At 37.3% G+C, this 18404-nt stretch overlaps 1 protein-coding gene across 3 annotated transcripts; it reads left to right on the plus strand.

Annotated features, from left to right (window-relative positions):
- The first annotated feature begins 837 nt into the window (after positions 1 to 837).
- Positions 838 to 8374, plus strand: LOC146885457 (uncharacterized). Of its 3 annotated transcripts, XM_085674176.1 has the most exons (7): positions 838 to 1908; positions 2059 to 2125; positions 5794 to 6067; positions 6154 to 6360; positions 6447 to 6695; positions 6777 to 7090; positions 7179 to 7312. In XM_085674176.1, exons 3-7 carry the CDS (start codon positions 5798 to 5800, stop codon positions 7180 to 7182), a joined length of 1044 nt encoding a protein of 347 aa, XP_085530302.1. In that variant the 5' UTR covers positions 838 to 1908; positions 2059 to 2125; positions 5794 to 5797; the 3' UTR covers positions 7183 to 7312. The 3 variants fall into 3 exon arrangements, 2 of the variants coding, with proteins under 2 accessions (XP_085530302.1, XP_085530303.1); XR_014995461.1 differs by lacking the exons at positions 838 to 1908; positions 2059 to 2125; positions 5794 to 6067; positions 6154 to 6360; positions 6447 to 6695 and adding exons at positions 7586 to 7809; positions 7887 to 8047; positions 8122 to 8226; positions 8302 to 8374 and having other exon boundaries at positions 6881 to 7090; positions 7179 to 7480; XM_085674177.1 differs by lacking the exons at positions 838 to 1908; positions 2059 to 2125; positions 5794 to 6067; positions 6154 to 6360; positions 6447 to 6695 and adding exons at positions 7586 to 7809; positions 7887 to 8047; positions 8122 to 8276 and having other exon boundaries at positions 6881 to 7090; positions 7179 to 7480.
- Positions 8375 to 18404: the final 10030 nt, after the last annotated feature.

An 18404-nucleotide genomic window follows, 5' to 3' on the forward strand; every position in this document is an offset into this window, starting at 1 on the left:
GGAGAGGGTCAAAATTGAATTATTTTTACAAAAATAGGGACTAAATTGAAACAAAAATTAGAATACAGGGATCAAGTTGAGACTAAGGAAATGACACCTAGCATAATACTGACACGTGTCATTGTCACTGCCACATCACTCTGTCACTAACACGTGGCACGACGACAGCTTGATACGTGGCAAAATATTTATTTTTTTAAAAAAATTCAAAAATTCAAAAAAATAAAAAATAAATAAAAAACTCGAGTGGAACCCCATTTAACACTGTTTAGCCAGACTTAACAAAAAAGGAGACCAATTTGAGTATTTAAAAATGTTTTGTTTAATAAACAACAGGGTTTGGGATCTAAAGAGAAAAAAACGATAGAGAGGTTGGTGATAATGACCTTGAGAAGGGTGAGACGTGAAGATGCAACTCTATACATGAATAGAAAAAGATGAATCCCTTGGCCACTGCACTGAAATTGAAAATTTTAACTACAAATTATGGACCATTAACTTCACTACAAGTTCAGTGTCCATGCACAAATTTTTTGTGCTTTAAAACTGAAAAAAAAAATAATAGAAAATGGATGTGGATATCCGCAATTAAAATTTGCGAAGCGGATGTCGACATCCGTAATGGTAAAAAACAAAAAAAATTAAGAAAACGGATGTCGACATCCATAATTAAAATTTGCGAACCGGATGTCAACATTTGCAAAGGGAATTTTTCGGGGTGCAACGTTGCAGGGGTAGGGGGTGCATGGGATTTTATTGTTTTTTCTCTTTCTCTATTACTTTTTTACCGCGGGCAAAGCTGGAAATATATAAAGTTTTGGGGGTACAAGAGAAAGGTTGGGGTGTAGGGAGAAGCCCCCTTACTTAGTGCACCCACAGTTTTAATGCATATGAATTCCACCCTACTCATATTACTTTGCGCACTCATGTAGTTTATGCTTTGCACCTCTCTCATTTACGGTTTGCACCTATTTTGATATTTACACTCCTTTAATAGTTATTGCTTCCATGTTTTTATTTGATGTTACATGTTTTATATAAAATTATTTTCTCTTTTCGTGTCAAAATTTTTAATATTAAAGATTATTGATTATCATGTTAAGTCTTAGACTTAATAATTATAATTTTTCTTCGATTTAAATAAAATTTAAGTATCAATTTAAACTAGTGCAGAATGGGGTTTTTAACTCGCCTTATAGGCCTCGGTTACTGCGGGACCGAAGCCTATAAGGAGGCGGTGGCATTTTTGAAATTATTCTCAGCATTTTGCCTCGGGTCCCATATCAACCGAAGCATATAACCAGTTTTATGCTTCGGTTCTCAACCAACCGAAGCCTATAACCCATCTGTGGCCCCCACATTTCCAAAACTGCCACTGACAGCACACTTTTTGGCCTCGGGTGTCAAAGGACCGAGGCCTATAACGGAAGATTTGGCCTCGGGTGGAGCAGAACCGAGGCCTATAGCTGTTTCTGCCTCGGGTGTTTACAGAACCGAGGCCATATCCTCTATTTATGTTCCCAAATCGCGCGAACCCTCACTGTTCATCATCTTCTCTCTCGCGACCTCTCCATCTCCATCAGCGACCTCCGTCAGCGACATCTCCATCGCCGATTGCGCCTCCGTCCACGAAGTTTGGGTCGCCGGTCTTGCTCCGCCACCGAACAGCAGGCGAAAAGGAGGCAGCCACCGCGCCACCGTCGAAAAGGAAGTGGCCACCGTCGCGCCACCGTCCAGCTCTCGTTGCGGCCTCCTGCGCGCCACCGCTGCGTTGTGCGTACGTCGCGCCCCCTCCGTCGTGCATTTGTCGCCCCACTTCGCCACGGTTCCCCACAGCCACCTTGCACTGCTGCTCCGTGTGACTGCTCCGGCGAGTATCTTGCGCCTCGTTCGCCAATTCTGTCCGGGGTAAATTCAAAACGCGTTATTTTTTTTCGTTTTGTATATTTTTTTATGATTTAGGTAATTGTTTTGCATTTTGATGAGATTTTTGGTTGATTTTTGCGTTTTTCTTTTGCTATTTTTACGGTCTCTTATTTATTTTATTACCTCTTATAGCTCTTGAAGACCTCAGTATCGTGGGTGTGCATCATCTTCCATTGTCATTCAATTTTCACGCTCCCAGGTTCTTAATTCTATTATTTTGTAAGATTTTGTTGTTTATTATGTATTAGTAATATGTTATATATATGTATATATGTGGTTTATTATTTACTTAAATATTTGTTTGATTTGTGAGTTAGCCTTAGTTTCCCGTTTGAGATTCAATACGAAAATTATGTATTGTTCCCGAATTTTCATGTTGAAAAAACTACCTTTTTTTAAAAAAATTAGATATAAGGGGATACAATACTAATAATTTAAATGTATTGAATCTTGAATTGTCCGATTGGACAATTTAAGAAGATTAATCACTTTCTAGTAATTTATTAGTGCATATATATATATATATATATATATATATATATATATTTTAAAATAAAGATCTTAAAATTCATGAATATTTGTCAATTGTGTTTTGTATTGATCTTCGGGTGCATATTTGATTGTGGTTTATAATCACTTTCATTTCGTGTATCCTGAAGGCCAATGCGAAATGCTGGCAAAATTTCGTGAAATTTAAGATTTGTATTTTAAAAGTAATATGTACCAATAAAATAAAGAAAGTGAATCTTCTTAAATGGGATAGGGTCACACCTTCATTACGACATGAGCATTGATTCAAAGATTACTGAAATTAATCACGCAATTTCAGTATGGATCGAGATTGGATTAATTTACCACGTATTAGCACTGAGTATGAGAATGGAGTAGAGGAATTTATAAAATTTGCGCAACGTTATGAGGGGAGAAGTGATGATGAGGTGAAGTTCAGATGTCCGTGTGTCAACTGTTTGAATGGAAGAAAATTGAATGCAACTCAAGTTAGGGAACATCTTATTTGTGATGGTTTCCTTAAAAGTTATACAATATGGACATGGCACGGCGAATTAATACACATTCCAACTATTTCTCGATCTGAATATCTTGCCAATTCCTCCATGAAAGAGCGACGAGAAGAGCGACGGGAAGAGCGACGGGAAGAGCAATGTGAAGAGCGATGTGAAGAGCGAGTAGAAGAAGACAATATAGAGGACATGATACGGGATGTTGGCGCAGAAGCTTTTGCACAAGCGCATGTGTATGAGACGATGTCTGCTGATGCGGAAACTCCGTTGTATGTTGGTTCAACTAAGTTCACGCGATTATCAGCGGTTTTAAGACTTATGAATTTGAAAGCGACCAATGGTTGGACAGATAAAAGCTTCACAGAATTGCTCGTGCTCTTGAATGAAATTCTTCCCGAAGGAAATACTCTACCCACTCGAAACTATGATGCTAAGAAAATTCTTTGTCCGATGGGTATGGAGTATAAAAGGATACACGCATGTCCTAATGATTGCATATTATACAGAAAAGAATTTGAAGATTTGAAAAAATGTCCAAAGTGTGGGTCATCACGGTACAAGCAGAAAAGAAACAGTGAAGATAATGGTCAAATAGAGAAGGAAGGATCTGCTTTGAAAGTAGTCTGGTACCTTCCAATCGTGCCTAGACTTAAGCGTTTGTTTGCAAATCCTAAAGACGCTAAAAACCTTAGATGGCATGCAACTGAGAGAAGATGTGACGGACTCCTTCGTCATCCAGCTGATTCAATGCAATGGAAAAATATTGATCAGGAATTTCCCAAGTTCGGTGAAGAATGTAGAAATATTCGTTTTGGCTTAGCTACCGATGGAATGAATCCATTTGGTAATTTAAGTACAAATCACAGTTGTTGGCCTGTTATATTATTCATTTACAACTTATCTCCTGGACTCTGCATGAAGAGAAAATACATGATGTTGTCTATGATGATATCTGGTCCAAAGCAGCCTGGAAATGAAATAGATGTATATCTCAATCCTCTAGTTGAAGACTTGAAGGTGTTGTGGGTTGATGGTGTTGAAGTATTTGATGCTGTTGCTTCTGAAACTTTCATGATGCATGCAATGTTATTTTGCACCATTAATGACTTTCCAGCTTATGGTAATTTGTCAGGGTACAGTGTCAAGGGTCATAAAGCATGTCCTATATGTGAAGAAAACACTGCATCTCATCAATTGAAAAATGGAAGGAAGACCGTGTATCTGCGCCATCGAAGGTTTTTACAAGCTAATCATCCTTATCGAAGATTAAAGAAAGCATTCAATGGACATCAAGAGAATGACAAAGCACCAACTCCATTAACTGGCATTGAAATTCATGAAAAAGTTAATAAAGTACATCATGTATTTGGTAAAACGTCCAAAGAAGTCATCTGCATCGAGCCCTTGGAAGAAAAAATCAATATTCTTTGACCTTCCATATTCGTCGAAGTTAGAAGTTAGGCATTGCATAGATGTCATGCATGTAGAGAAGAATGTGTGTGATAGCTTGATTGGTACACTACTCAACATTCAGAGAAAGACAAAAGATGAAGTAAATGCTCGTTTGGATTTGGTTGAAATGAAGATCTGAGAAGACTTGGCCCCAAGGGAGGTTGGTAGGCGCATTTATTTGCCCCCTGCATGTTACACTATGTCCAGACAAGAGAAGATATGTTTTTGCTTATGTTTAAAGAGTGTCAAGGTACCTCAACAATACTCTTCAAATATTCAGAGTTTAGTGTCCATGCAAGACTTGAAGCTTGTTGGCCTAAAGTTTCACGATTGCCACATCTTAATGCAACAATTGTTACCTGTAGCTATTCGTGGAATTTTACCCAAAAATGTTAGACAAACTATAACACGTTTGTGTGCATTCTTCTCTTCAATTTGTAGCAAAGTCATTGATCCTTTAAAGTTAGATGAACTTCAAGCCGAAATTGTTATCATCTTGTGTCAGCTAGAGATGTTTTTCCCTCCATCCTTTTTTGACATCATGGTACATTTACTTGTTCATGTGGTGAGAGAAATCAAGTTTTGTGGACCAGTATACTTAAGATGGTTGTATCCCATTGAACGTTACACGAAGATTTTGAAAGGGTATGTGAAAAATCAATATTGTCTAGAAGCTTCAATGATTGAAAGATATATTGCTAAAGAAAGTGTCGAGTTTTGTTCAGATTACATGGCAAAAGCAAAACCAATAGGAGTTCCTCACAGATCATGGTTGATGATAAAAGCACAGTACAAAATAGTGGAGTCAGTCTTGAAGCCGAGTCGCTACAATTTTCTACATCTAAAGATCAAAATCCCGTAGTAGGATCAATGACATACTATGGTGTAATACAAGAGATATGGGAGGTTGATTATACCATGTTTACTATTCCACTGTTCAAATGTAAGTGGATTGACAATAAGAGTGGTGTCAAAATAGATGAATCAGGAATGACTCTAGTGGATTTTCGAAAGGTGGGTTATCGAGACGAGCCATTTATCATGGCACAACAAGCATCTCAGGTTTTCTATGTTAAAGATCCTGCGTCTGAACATTGGTTTGTCGCTCTTCATGGAAAAAAACAAATTGATCCTAATGAAGAGAATATGAGTGATCTTAATATTGCTGTCACCCACCCATTTAGAAGAACGACAAATATTGATGAAATCCATCTAGTTGATGATGTACATGCAATTCGAGAAGATCACGATGAAGGAATATACATATGACCAATCAATAACTTTATGTATGAATTTCATATTCTTGTTAACATTTAGGTGTTTTGTTAAATAATGTTTTATATATTAATTTGTCAGTTGCTTATTAATGTTTTTTTATGTTTTCATTTCACAGATACATGGCTGAACATACTTCATCAGAGGATGAAGCACCTACTAAGAGACCCACTAGAGGAGCCACTAGGTTGAGAGAGCTCTTAATTAGAAGAGCTAAAGGTCAGAAAACACATGTTGATATTAACGTCGACACTGGTGAACCTAGTGCTCGTTATGGGGACGTCTTCAAAAGATATTTAGGAATGTTGGCACGAGAGAGAATATCAATCCTTACGCCATCTTTTGATCATGTCACTGAAGTTGATCGGGAAATGATATGGCAAGATTTATTGGTAACTAATATTAATGTTATTAAAGTTATACTTTGACTTTGTTGATAATATGATAAATATTGTTGATGACATTTTCTATATTGCAGCTAACATTTGATATTCCAAATGTGCCGACCTTAAGACAAAAATGTTTATCATCGGTGGCTGAGAAATTTCGTGGTTTTAAGACCAAGTTGACGTCAAGGTATGTCTTTGGACATAAAAAGAATGAAAATCCATTGTTGAAATACACTTGGATTGATGAAGACACATGGCGTCAGTTTCTTGAGCTTCGGACATCTGAGGGATGGCAGGTATGTTTATTTGAAATCATCAATAGCACAATTGATAATTATGCAAAATTTTAACTAATTCATAAAATGGGTTTTATATGTTACAGGTCAAGAGGAAAAAGGCTCAAAGCATAAGTGCTCAAAATACAAACCCGCACATATTATCTCGTGGTGGGTATAGAAAACTTGAAGAGAAGATAATGACAGAAAAGAAAAAATCTAGGCCCCCACCTTCTGAGGGTGAAGATACTGAGCCTCCTTCACCACCATCACGTCATCAGAAGTGGAAGTTAGCCCGTTTACGCTCATCGGGCAACTACACTTCTGACTCTGCACGAGAAATCTCTGAGAAAATTGTAAGATACAATTCTTATCTAAATTGCTCGTTCATGTTTTATATTGTATTTTGATTTATAAATGTTTTTGTTACCTTGTAGGATTCGTTGGTTGAGCAGACCTCCCAAGGAGGATTCATTCCAGAAGGTCGTCATGACATACTTGCTGCTGCAATTGGACGACCTGAGCACCCTGGACGTGTGCGTGGTGCTGGATCAGGAGTCGGCATACGCCAATTTTTTGGTTCCTCCTCTCGTCAGTCTTCATGCAGTCATGGTGCTGATTATGAACAAAGACTAAAGGAAATGATCACGGCGCAAGTGAGAGAAGAACTAATGCGCCAATTTGAGCATTATGGCATTCGTTCGCCCCGTGGATCATCCGCCAGAACTAGACCCATTTGTGCCTCCCACGGGTAAATTTGTTTTCTATAAGTTATGAATTGAATAAATGATATTTAATAAAGTAATTGAATAACATTAATAAATCGTTGGCTCTAACAGGTAGAAGCGGAAAGGGGAGTTGTTCAGCTCCACCCGGGGATGACATGGATGACACTCATCCATGTCAGCTATATATTTGGGATGGTACAGAGAAGACACTAGTGGCTCGTGGAAAAGTATTTGAGGCAGCCACAGTTCTTCATGGCATGGAGTTATCAGAGGATGAGGTTAAGGTCACGGTAGAGGAGGTTCTCATGCCGTATGCTTTAGTTCCTGTGCCAACAGATGAGGTGTATACTGTGGCACAGGCATTGCAGTGTTTCCTCGCCTGGCCTAGAGATTTGGTTGATAATGACCCCCCGGTACAGACTCTTAAACCCACAAATATACAACATTTTTAAGTTTACATGTTTATTATATTCAAACTTAAATTATATTCCATTTTAACTGAAATTGCATCAATATAGGAAAAACCTCAATCAAAGAAGATTCTTCTCTCTTTGGATGATCCTCTTGGTGCATTGCTCCAACTTGCAGAAATCATAGCTGATAAGCCGATGCAGGTTCCTTGGGATGCTAACATTTTTGGGAGAGATCTTGACATCCCACTTTACTTGCATTCCCAAGATGTCTTGGAGCTTGCACGAGGACAAGAAGAACTCAATATTACCATTATTCAATTATGGATGATGTAAGTCTTTTAGTCATTATATATAGTTATTTGATATATTTATGTATTTACTTATATCAAATCAATTTTTGGTTTAGGTATCTGTCTGGTGTCACTGAAACTATGGGGCTGAATGATGTATATGGGTTTATAGACCCCCAACTCACCCATGAAGGCAACAAGTTTGATGACATCCAAGCATATGTGACCAAATGCTTCAACGTGGAAAAGAAATTTATTTTGTCCCTTATCTTGCTGGGTAAATCATTTTTGTTAACTTATGAATATAATAAGTCATTTTAATGCATAACAATGAATTTATTTTCTTATCAGGCGTCATTGGCAGTTACTTGTGGTTTCCCTAAGGGAGAACCTTGCTGTGTGGTTTTGCTCTTTGCATCGCCCTCCCCCCAACCATCTTAGACAAGTGATAGATTGGTAAGAACCTCAATATCAATCTTATGAATATGACATGTTATATAAAAATATCCTAACTTATTCCCTATATCATAGTTCAATTGCTGCACATAACATGTTGTTAGGGAGATCAACGACTAAGGCAAAGGGTCTTGTATGGTGTTCTCTCCAGGTTTGATATTTCTATCCATATCTTCATGATTGTTTGCTTGATTTTCTTCATTAATTAATTGTAACGTTGTTAATATAATGTAGTGTAATAGACAAACCGGCTCATATGAGTGCGGTTACTATATAATGCAATGGATGACAACCACTGTGCGTGCTCGTATTACAACAAATTGGGAAACGGTAATATATATTTGAATTAAAATGAATACTTTGCAATATTTCCTTTTTATATACTAACTTAACTTAATCTATTATTTTGTAGATATTCAAGAGTCCTGCAGCAATTCCCGCAAAGTCCATCAAGTTTGGTAGGATAGCATGTGCCAAATATATAATTGAAATGTACAATACTATTGATTAGAACATGTATCTTGATTGTAAATGATTTGTAATTGTCTTTTAAATGAATTTGAATTGTGGATGTGTTTTAAAATATTTTGTTCTGGTCTATTCTGGTATGTGCTGGGTGCTGAACAAAATTTGCAGGTTTAAATGTGGTAATAACACCAAAACAGAAACTGCATTTAAAAAAAAAAACAGAGTATTAGGCCTCGGTTCATACCAGAACCGAAGCAAAAACGGTGCTTTTGGCCTCGAGTGAAGCCAAAACCGAGGCCAAAAGAGTATCGAATTTAAAAAAAAAAAAAAAAAAAAAAACACATATGGCCTCGGGTGCAACAAAAATCGAGGCCAAAAAAAGCCCATATGGCCTCGGGTGCACCAAAAACCGAGGCCAAAAGGGTTCTCGAATTTAAAAAAAAAAAGAAAAAAGGCCCATATGGCCTCGGGTGCAGTGAAAACCGAGGCAAAAGGCAAGGTCTATGGCCTCGGGTGCAGTGAAAACCGAGGCAGAAGCTCCCTCTATGGCTTCGGTTCTTAACCGAGGCCAAAAGCTATGACCTTTTGGCCTCGCCCCAATATGCTTCGGTTCCCGAACCGGTGCAGAATATTAAAAACAACCGCTGCCAAAGGCCCTTCCTGCACTGGTGTTAAGTCTTGGACTTACTCGATGATTATAATTTTCATTCAATTTAAATAAAATTTAATGATCATGTTAAGTCTCAAAATTACTTGATAATTATAATTTTCATTCAATTTAAATAAAATTTAATTATCATGTTAAGTATGACACTTACTTGCTAATTATAGTTTTTACTCGATTTAAATATAATTTAATTATCATGTTAAGCCTCAGACTTACGTGATAATTATAATTTTTATTCGATTTAAATAAATTTTGATTATCGTGTTAGCATCAGGTTTGTTTGATAATTAACTTTTTTATGTTGAGTGTCAAACAAACCTAATAAATATAAAAATATATTAAAATTAAAAATTAAAAAAAATGATATTAATCAAAGTTTTAATTAATTTGTTTGAAATAGAACTATGTAACCCAGATTTCTCATTTTTATGAGAATACATAGGAGTAAGGTCAAACATCTTGTCGGACCCAATTAAAATTTAAAAAATATTTTCTACATTCATATTAATATGTTTTATTTGATTTTCTTTGGGAAAAACATATTTTAAAATTATATTAGTTTTGCACACTTAATTAAAAGGAACCGTCTTAGAACATATGTGTGGGGTGCTAATACCTTCTTTACACGTAACCGACTCTCGGACCTGATCTGGTTTCACAAACCATTTTTAGGTTTTCCATAGTTTCCCAAAACTATGGTGGCGACTTCTCTCCATCCCATCACGTATTTTCGAGGTTGCGACAGATGACGACTCCAATGAAAAATTTCGAGAGTCAATCCTATTAGTTGAGTGTGCAAAATATTTGTTGTCTTTAAAATATTTTTTCCCAGTTTATATAGACTTTCTTATATAAAGGTCTTTATTCATATTTCTTATATATTATAAACAAGTGCATTGTGAAACAAGTGTATTGTGAAATAAATATATTGTGAAATAGGTGTTTTGTGATTGTGAAACAGGTGTATGGTGATTGTGAACAGGTGTATTGTGAAACAGGTGTATTGTGATTGTAAAATGGTCTGTTTAGTCATATTTGTATTGATGCCATATTTCTTTTGGCATCGTGATTATATTGTGAATAGGTGTACTGGTGTGCTCATTCGTATTGGCATTAATATCATACTTTACTTCAATGTCATGATTTTATTGTGAAATCATAGAACCTTAGGATATATGACAATTGCTATATTTGTCTATATCTGTTTGGCAAATTTTCTAGCTGTTTTACAAGTACTGGCTTTGGGTAGTGTTAGGTTGCTCCTAGCACACATTATACTGTTTAGGCTAGCTCATTCAATGAGATGTTGGGTGCTATACCTAGGTCTGAGTGAGTCATAGGGAGTGGAGGTCCAACGATTGTCATGTTAGATCTCGAATCTACTTGGTTATTGTGAAGATTTCATCTAAAGTTTGCTTCCTCTTGACATTCCACATCTGTTAGGTCGTCTATCGTTGTGGATTATGTACTAAGGTTAACTTTCTAGAGGTAGGTGAGGTTATTTAGAGTTATCCATGAAAGAATCATCTAAAGGTCCATAAACCCAAAATAAGTTCTCCTTGCACCTAATAGGATACAAAGTCGGAGCAAGAGTCGGAGCACGTGTTTATTACATTACAATATTCATTTTGTATTCCTGTTGCTTGCAAAAAACATACATTTGCATAACATGGTGCTATGATTGTATAAGTCACACGTTTTGTTAAATCAATTTTCATTCTTTCATATTTTTTGCATTAAATAGGTTTCTTAATCTTATAAGTTGTATGCGCAATGATGGAGTCAAATCAGATTTCTATTCCTCGGAAGAGACATGTTTTTGCTAAAATACAAAAGTCAGAGGTGCAGAGGCTAAAGGTTACTAGCCAGTTGATGACGAAGTAGTAGTCTAGGAGCTTCATGAGTTTATATGGGAATATACTGGACCTGGCTATGGTAGAGGTGCCCACTGAAGCGATCGAAACTCTGATCCAGTACTATGATCCGCCATTGAGGTCCATTGAGGTGTTTTACCTTCAAAAATTTCTAGCTAGCGCTTACTATTGAGGAAGTGGAACGGATTCTGAGGTGCCCATTGGAAGGTAGAAAGCCTTACTTGTTTTCAGGCCATTACCCGTCACTTGTGAGACTCGCTTCAGCGTTACAAGTAGAGGAAAGTGAATTGATAAAGAAGTAGCAGGTCAGAATTAATGTTGAATGGTTTCCTCTATCTTACTTAGAAGATATGGCTCAGAAGGGTTGTAAAAGAAGAATGGGGAATTTATATGGATGTGCTGGCTATGATGATATATGGAGTGGTCTTATTCCCTTGATGGATATGGCGACAATAAATGCATTCATGGCTTATAGGTACAGAAAAGAGAGCTCGACAATTATTCTTTTAGTAGATACTCTTCATACCTTGAAGGTTTGTTATTAGAAGAAGAATGAAAGGTTTCTATGCTGTTTACTTGTATTGTATATCTGGATGGCCATTCATGCCTTTAAACATGGTGACAAATCTGGATGCCCGATTGAGGAATTTAAAGACCGTAGCATTAAGGGTGATTTGGATTGGCACTCTCATTTGGTGGTTGTGGGACAGAGCTATGTCAGGTGGTGCCCAAAGTGAAACAACATAGATGAAATGATTTGACACTGCAGAGATTTCCTTAATGTGCCTCTCATGGGGACCAAGGCGTGCATTAATTACAACCCTGTGATAGGGATGAGACAACACATATATGCTATACCAGGTCTACTTTCTGAGGAGATCACAACCCTTTTCTTGGTACCAAGCTTGAGGAATGGAGAAATGATAAACATAGTGTGTCGTGCTTGGGATCGAGTAGGCAAGAAAAATATGAAAGAAAGAGCAAAAGAAGAGATGAAGAGAGGTGGCTATGACGAGTGGCTGAAGGAAAGGGTCAGCATAGTGGGTTTGCCATTTCCCGAGATGGACAAGCAAGTAGAGGAGCTCGAGGAGCAAAGAGTAGAAGAGCTAAGGTAGAGTGAAGAGTTGCTGAAACTAAGGGCGGCTTTGAAAGAGGTCGAGGAAAAAAGGACGAAGCTAGAAGAGAAAGTGAAGGAAATTAAGAAGAAATGCGAAATTGAAGAAGGAAAATACCGAAAAGGTGAAAATAGTAGAAAGGGCTTTAAAGCACATTAAGGTCAAGGAGAAATGTAGCCAGATGGCAAGAGGAGCATTGAGGACAAAAACGTTAATGGGAAGCTAAAGAGAAAGAAAAAAATTCGAGCAAAAAGAGAAAACAAGCAACTAGTAGACTCGTTGAAGGAGGCTAAGGTAGCTCAGCATGACATGGGAAAGTAGTTAGAAGAGGCCAAGCAACGTATGGAGGAAATGATCAGTGACTATGAAGAGCGAGTTGCAAAGGAAAAGCAGGAACCGACCAATATGTATGAGGACATCCTACTAATGAACAATGGTAGTCGTTGAGTAAGGAAGATGAGTTGTGTGAGAAAGAGAAAATGATCAGGGATATGAAAGAAGAAGGCCAACTTTGGAAGGATCGGTTTGCCATAGTGGTCAGAGGAGGTTAGGACCTCTCATTCATTTTGGCTCGTGTTGAGGAGAGAGTTGATGTTTTTTCTACTCCTGCTGAGATTCACCGGTTGTTTGCTTGCTATAGAGAAATAATAGAAATGATGAAGATGATTGCTCAACAATCTTGATGTACTAGAGCATAATCTAGCTGATGTTTCCTCTTGACAGACATACTTTGTAAAGACTTGATTCTCATATGAACGAAATGTGATTTGAGTTCATGATTCTTTTTCTTTACTTTTATGCGCGTACGACTTACAAGATATCAATTCAAAATAGGAATAACAAAGAATGATATAATAATAATCAAGTTTTCCTTCAAGTTTTTCATATACTCATATCATTCATATTTAACAGTTGCCGATTTAAAAATAATGAATCAATAAAAACCACTTGTTTCACGACACCCTTATAGGACTTGTGCAACAACATAAAGAATGGAAAACCTATAACTGGCTCATGAAAATCTGAAGGCTGATATGAACTCTATGAAAGAGCAGATGGCTGCAATCATGGAAGCATTGAACATGATAAAAAAGAAGTTAGAAGGCTTAACTTCCAAAGCTAAAGAAGGGGTATCTTCCTATCCTACATGATTTAACAACAGAAGGGGGAAATGGCAGAATGCTAATCCATAGGACAATGGGGGAGTTCACATTTTTCCACAATACAGTCTTCCTTCCGAGTATACTCCTCATATGGTAGAATACTTAGAAGGGCTTCAAGCATTGACCAATACAGTGAAAGTGAATGATGATACACAACAAGTGAATAGTAGTGAAAAGCATGGTGGTATCCACGAATCGCGATTGTCTATTTTGACGAAAGGGGTTCATATGCTAACTAGGGAAGAGTTTTAACCAAAATTATCAGTTCATGTTAGGATTTTGGAGGAAATGGTGGAGGATGATAAGGTAAACAAGATGTTGGAAGTCTTAGAGGAAAGATTGTGAGCCATCGAAGGAGTGGGGAATTATGGCTTAAGAGATGTTGCGGGATTTTGCCTGGTTCCGGATGTGGTAATACCAGCAAAGTTCAAGGTACCAGAGTTCAAGAAATATAGAGGGACTACTTGCCCTAAAAGTCGTATGACTGATTATGTACTGCAGAAAGATGCCAACTCACGCTCATAATGATAAAATGCTAATCCATTTCTTTCAAGATAGTTTAGCTCGGATGGCCTACAACTGGTATATGCACCTCTAACCTCCTCAAATTCGTTCTTGGAAGGACTTGGTAGATGCCTTCATAAAGAAATACTAGTATAATCTCGATATGGCCTCTGACCGATTACAATTATAAAATATGATTAAGAGGGATGGGGAAACTTTTAAGGAGTATGCTCAGAGGTGGAGGGAAGTAGTTGTGTAGGTGGAACCGCCTCTGTATGATAAGGAAATGGTGGCTATGTTCATAGGCACTATGTAGTCACCTTTTTATGAACATATGATAGGGAATGTGTCTTCGAACTTTACAAACATTGTGCCAATTGGTGAGAGAGTTGAAGTTGTTAGTAGAGACAAGATTATGAGCTTTTGAGTGCGAAAACCTGTCATTCATCACTGGAAAACTCTCTCTCTCTCTCTAAATTACACAATTTTAAGGTGATGATTAAAGATTTTGGTTGATCTTGGAGGCATTTTGGCTTGGAAGTAGCTTGAAGAACTCGTGTATGGTTGGCTAGGGATAGCCACCATCAAGTTTTGTAGTTCTTATGCCTGTCGTTGTGTCCCTAGTGTGAGTCTAGGTTTGTGAGTGTGATTCTTGCAGGGTTGTAGTTTAGATTTTTGTGTTTTTCTTTGTTCAAAAGTGTAATCCTTGTGTGATTTGTAACACTTTTAAATATAGTGGAAACCATGCTCAGGTTGTCCTGGTAAACTAGATGTAGCTCTATGATTGAGTGAACCAGTATAAAATCATATGTGCCACTTTTTTCCCTTCATCTCTCTCACTTTAAAATCTCAAGAAAACCAAGTACATCATTCTTTGTTATGTTTGAATGGGTTTCTATATAATCTGATAATGCATACCTGTTAGAAATAGTGTTTGGAACAAGTCTTGTGTGTAAAAGTTTATCGTTTGAGTGAAATTTACGAATTCTGCATTTTGCATAATTTCCCAAAATTTCATCTGATTGATTTGAAATTTTAATCAACTAATTCATAAGCATGTGAACAAATTAATCTGCTATTGTACTTTTTGACTGATTAAAAGTGTACTATTCTGTAGGTTTTGCATCTAAATTTTGTGGTTTATTTGAATCAATCAAAAGGGCTTCTAAGCTTTCGAAAAAGTTTAAACAACTAATTCACCCCTCCATCTTGGCTTAAATCATCATTTCATATCTAATAGAAGTGGGTTTGCATAATGGGAGAATAATGTATGGATCGACTGGATATTCATATGCAAAGAAGCTCGGGTTTAATGTTGGAAAGAAGAAGGATGGAGAAACTAACGCGACTTAGGAGAATGATACCCAATCCGTTATATTAATCATCCATCATAGTATAACCAAGGGCCATATGTTGCTAACACTACTCCATTTTATCGTATAATAAAGAATCCACCAGGTTATCAAGCTTAGAATGCATACCAAGTACCACCTGTTCAAGCTTAAACGCATATCAGGCACCGCCTGTTCAAGATAATCCGCCCAAACAAAGGTGGAGAATTGATGCCAATCGAGGTAAAGGTACAAGGAAGAACTTTGTGCATTTTACTCCTTTGCTAGTAACATATACAAAATTATTGCCAGATCTTCTACGTCACAAGTTGGTAGCCATTTGTCCCATGAAGCCATTGCAACTACCTTATCCTAAGAACTATGACCTAGAAGTTAAGTGTAACTATAATGGAAGGGGAATTGGTCATTCAACACAAAGATGTTTGCCTCTCAAATTCAAAGTACAATCGTTGTTGGATTCTGGGTGGTTGACATTTTAGAAGGATAAGCCAAAGTAGAAAATAATTCATTGTCTGGGCGTGGAAACACGCAGTAAGTGCGATCATACAAGGCAAATGGCATAGTGTGTTAAGGGATATGAAGGAAGTACAAAACTCAATGAGATTTGTCTTCGAGTCTTTGTGCAAATTTGGGTTGGTAAAAGGTGAAGAATATTCTAATGATGAATGTAGTATGCATCCATGATCTAAACATTATATGGAAGACTTGATGACTTGGGCCTAGCCACAAGCCAATCATGATGCTTCTTTCTTAAGCCTAATAGCTTCAAGACCACAACGGGCCTAAAGGACTCCAAATGCTTATCCCAAGGGCCAAGGAAGAGATTAAGCTTCCTAAATGTCAATTATAATAGATTTATTTTTTTACACCAATTTTTTACGTCATGCTTTGACAATAAATTGTAAAATTACGAGATGTAGTTTTGGGTCATAATTGATCTAGCTTTTACAATTGGGTCCATTCAAGCCCAATTACAAAAGTTTAGACCAAGCTTGCATCAAGCCTTAACCATGAGTTGCACATTTAACACATGTGTTAAATGAGGAAAGTGTGACATTTCACATGGCATGTGATCCACCTTTTTTGGATCTTAGATCTAGATCTAGATTTAGACACATGTGCTTCAATGACCACCTTGCATTTGTATTCCATTAGTCTTGCATTTGGTTTTCATTTTAGGAGATGCTCTGATGGAGCCAGCATCGTACAGAATCGGCCTCCAATCGTCGATCCAAGCATAGATCGCCGATGAAGCAATAAAAGACTTTCTCTCGTCGCACACTCACGGTGGCTTAGGAAACCCTAGGAGGAAGATTCCTCGTCTAAGGTGGGCTGAGCTGACAAATGTGGGTTAAAACCTCATCTCATTTATCTAAGCTACGATTATAATAGATGGCTGGCCATTTATAGTAAGAAGAAGGCCACCGTGAGATATTTAATGGAAGAAAGAAAGGAGAATGTTGTCTAACACAATCCTAACGGTGAGAAAGGTGAGGGACGAGAACCCTAAACTAACGACTATATGGCAAATGTATGCCAAATATGTGTTATTTTAATTTGTGCATTATTTTATTGATATATTTGGAATGCTTGACATGATAATACAATCCTAGAATTATAGGAATTATCACAAACATGATTTGGTTGAATTGGTTGTGCACTTACTTTGTGGTTAAAGGGTTGTGGGTTCAAACCTTATTGGAAAAGAAACTAGAACTTTCTTTTAGCTTAATTTTATTTTCTTTTTATGGGAATGAAAAGGCATGCAAACCCTAGCTGCCAAGAGGGGAAGCCTAAAGGACTAGAGACAACTAAATAATGGTTCAAGATTAGCCATTAACATGAAACTAAATAGCATTTTCGTTTTAGTGTTAATTACACTTAATTAAGGTAGTAAGTGAGAGAGAGAGAAGGCAATTGGAAGGGGAAAGGGAGTGCTATTGTTTCGTGTGAAGGCTAGGCAAGGGTTTTAGAGGCGTGGTATTGAGTGAAGGAGAGGTGAGGCTGAAAACAACGCTGTCAGAGGGAAACCAAAGGCTAGAAGGGTTTAGTTGAAGGATACACACATTGAATTTATGTTTTAGCAAGGAATCAAGTAAGGGGAGTTGTTTACGTTGAGTTTTAATTGAATATAATGTAATATGACATGTATGATTGAAACTGTATGAAATTCTCTACTAATTGCACTATTTTTTGTAGGTTTCTAGGTTTTACCCGAAAACCGCCTAGCGGTTCATCCTATACTACCAGGCGACACGTTGGTTCTTCCTAGTTTTCTGGGTTCGTTCTTGAACTGCCTGACGGTGAATCCGAATCGCCAGGCGACATATGGTGAGGGGTCACTGTTTTATTGCATTTTTGGGTAAATTGAGATGTACTGAGTGTCAATGTACTTCTGCATATATGTGACTTCAAAAATTGGATGTTCTAGCTATTTTTGTGATGTCTGAAAATTATAATGTGTGGGAATGAGCAATTGAATTACGTTCAAAACAAAGAATTTCATAACATTCTGGTTTTCGGGTACGAGGATATGAGTGAAGGGTTCATGATGCGTAAAGTTCAATAGGAATCGAGATTGAGTTGATAGAAAATCATGAGAGGTTGTAGTTTGCTCATGAACTTGAATTTGGATCGAATTAGGGAAGAATCATGGTGTTCGTGAGTGAAAAGAAGGGAGTTTTGGATCAGGATCTGATACACCGTCTGGCGGCATGTAGCCTGCCGCCAAGCGTTGACGGGAACAAGGGCACAATGTTGCATTGATTTTGGTTGGTCGTGAAGGAAGAGGCTGGGAGTGATATTAGAAGTTAAATGATGACACGGGAAGGGATAGTATACTTTTGGGAATTGAGTATGTGAATGGTAATAGGTTACAAAGCATGACCATGTTATGAGGTGTTGGAAGGAAGGTTAAGGAAAGAAAGGGAGAATGATAATTCTAAATAAAAGTTTCAGGTCTTGGAATCCTAGTTCTTTGCTTACATGGTTTGATAATTGTTGATCATAATTCATGGACTTCATGTGTCAGTCGT

The sequence above is a fragment of the Vigna unguiculata genome, chromosome 6 (genome assembly GCF_037176805.1).
Source record: "Vigna unguiculata cultivar grain cowpea cultivar isolate G323 ecotype 2 chromosome 6, ASM3717680v1, whole genome shotgun sequence".
Taxonomy (NCBI): domain Eukaryota; kingdom Viridiplantae; phylum Streptophyta; class Magnoliopsida; order Fabales; family Fabaceae; genus Vigna; species Vigna unguiculata.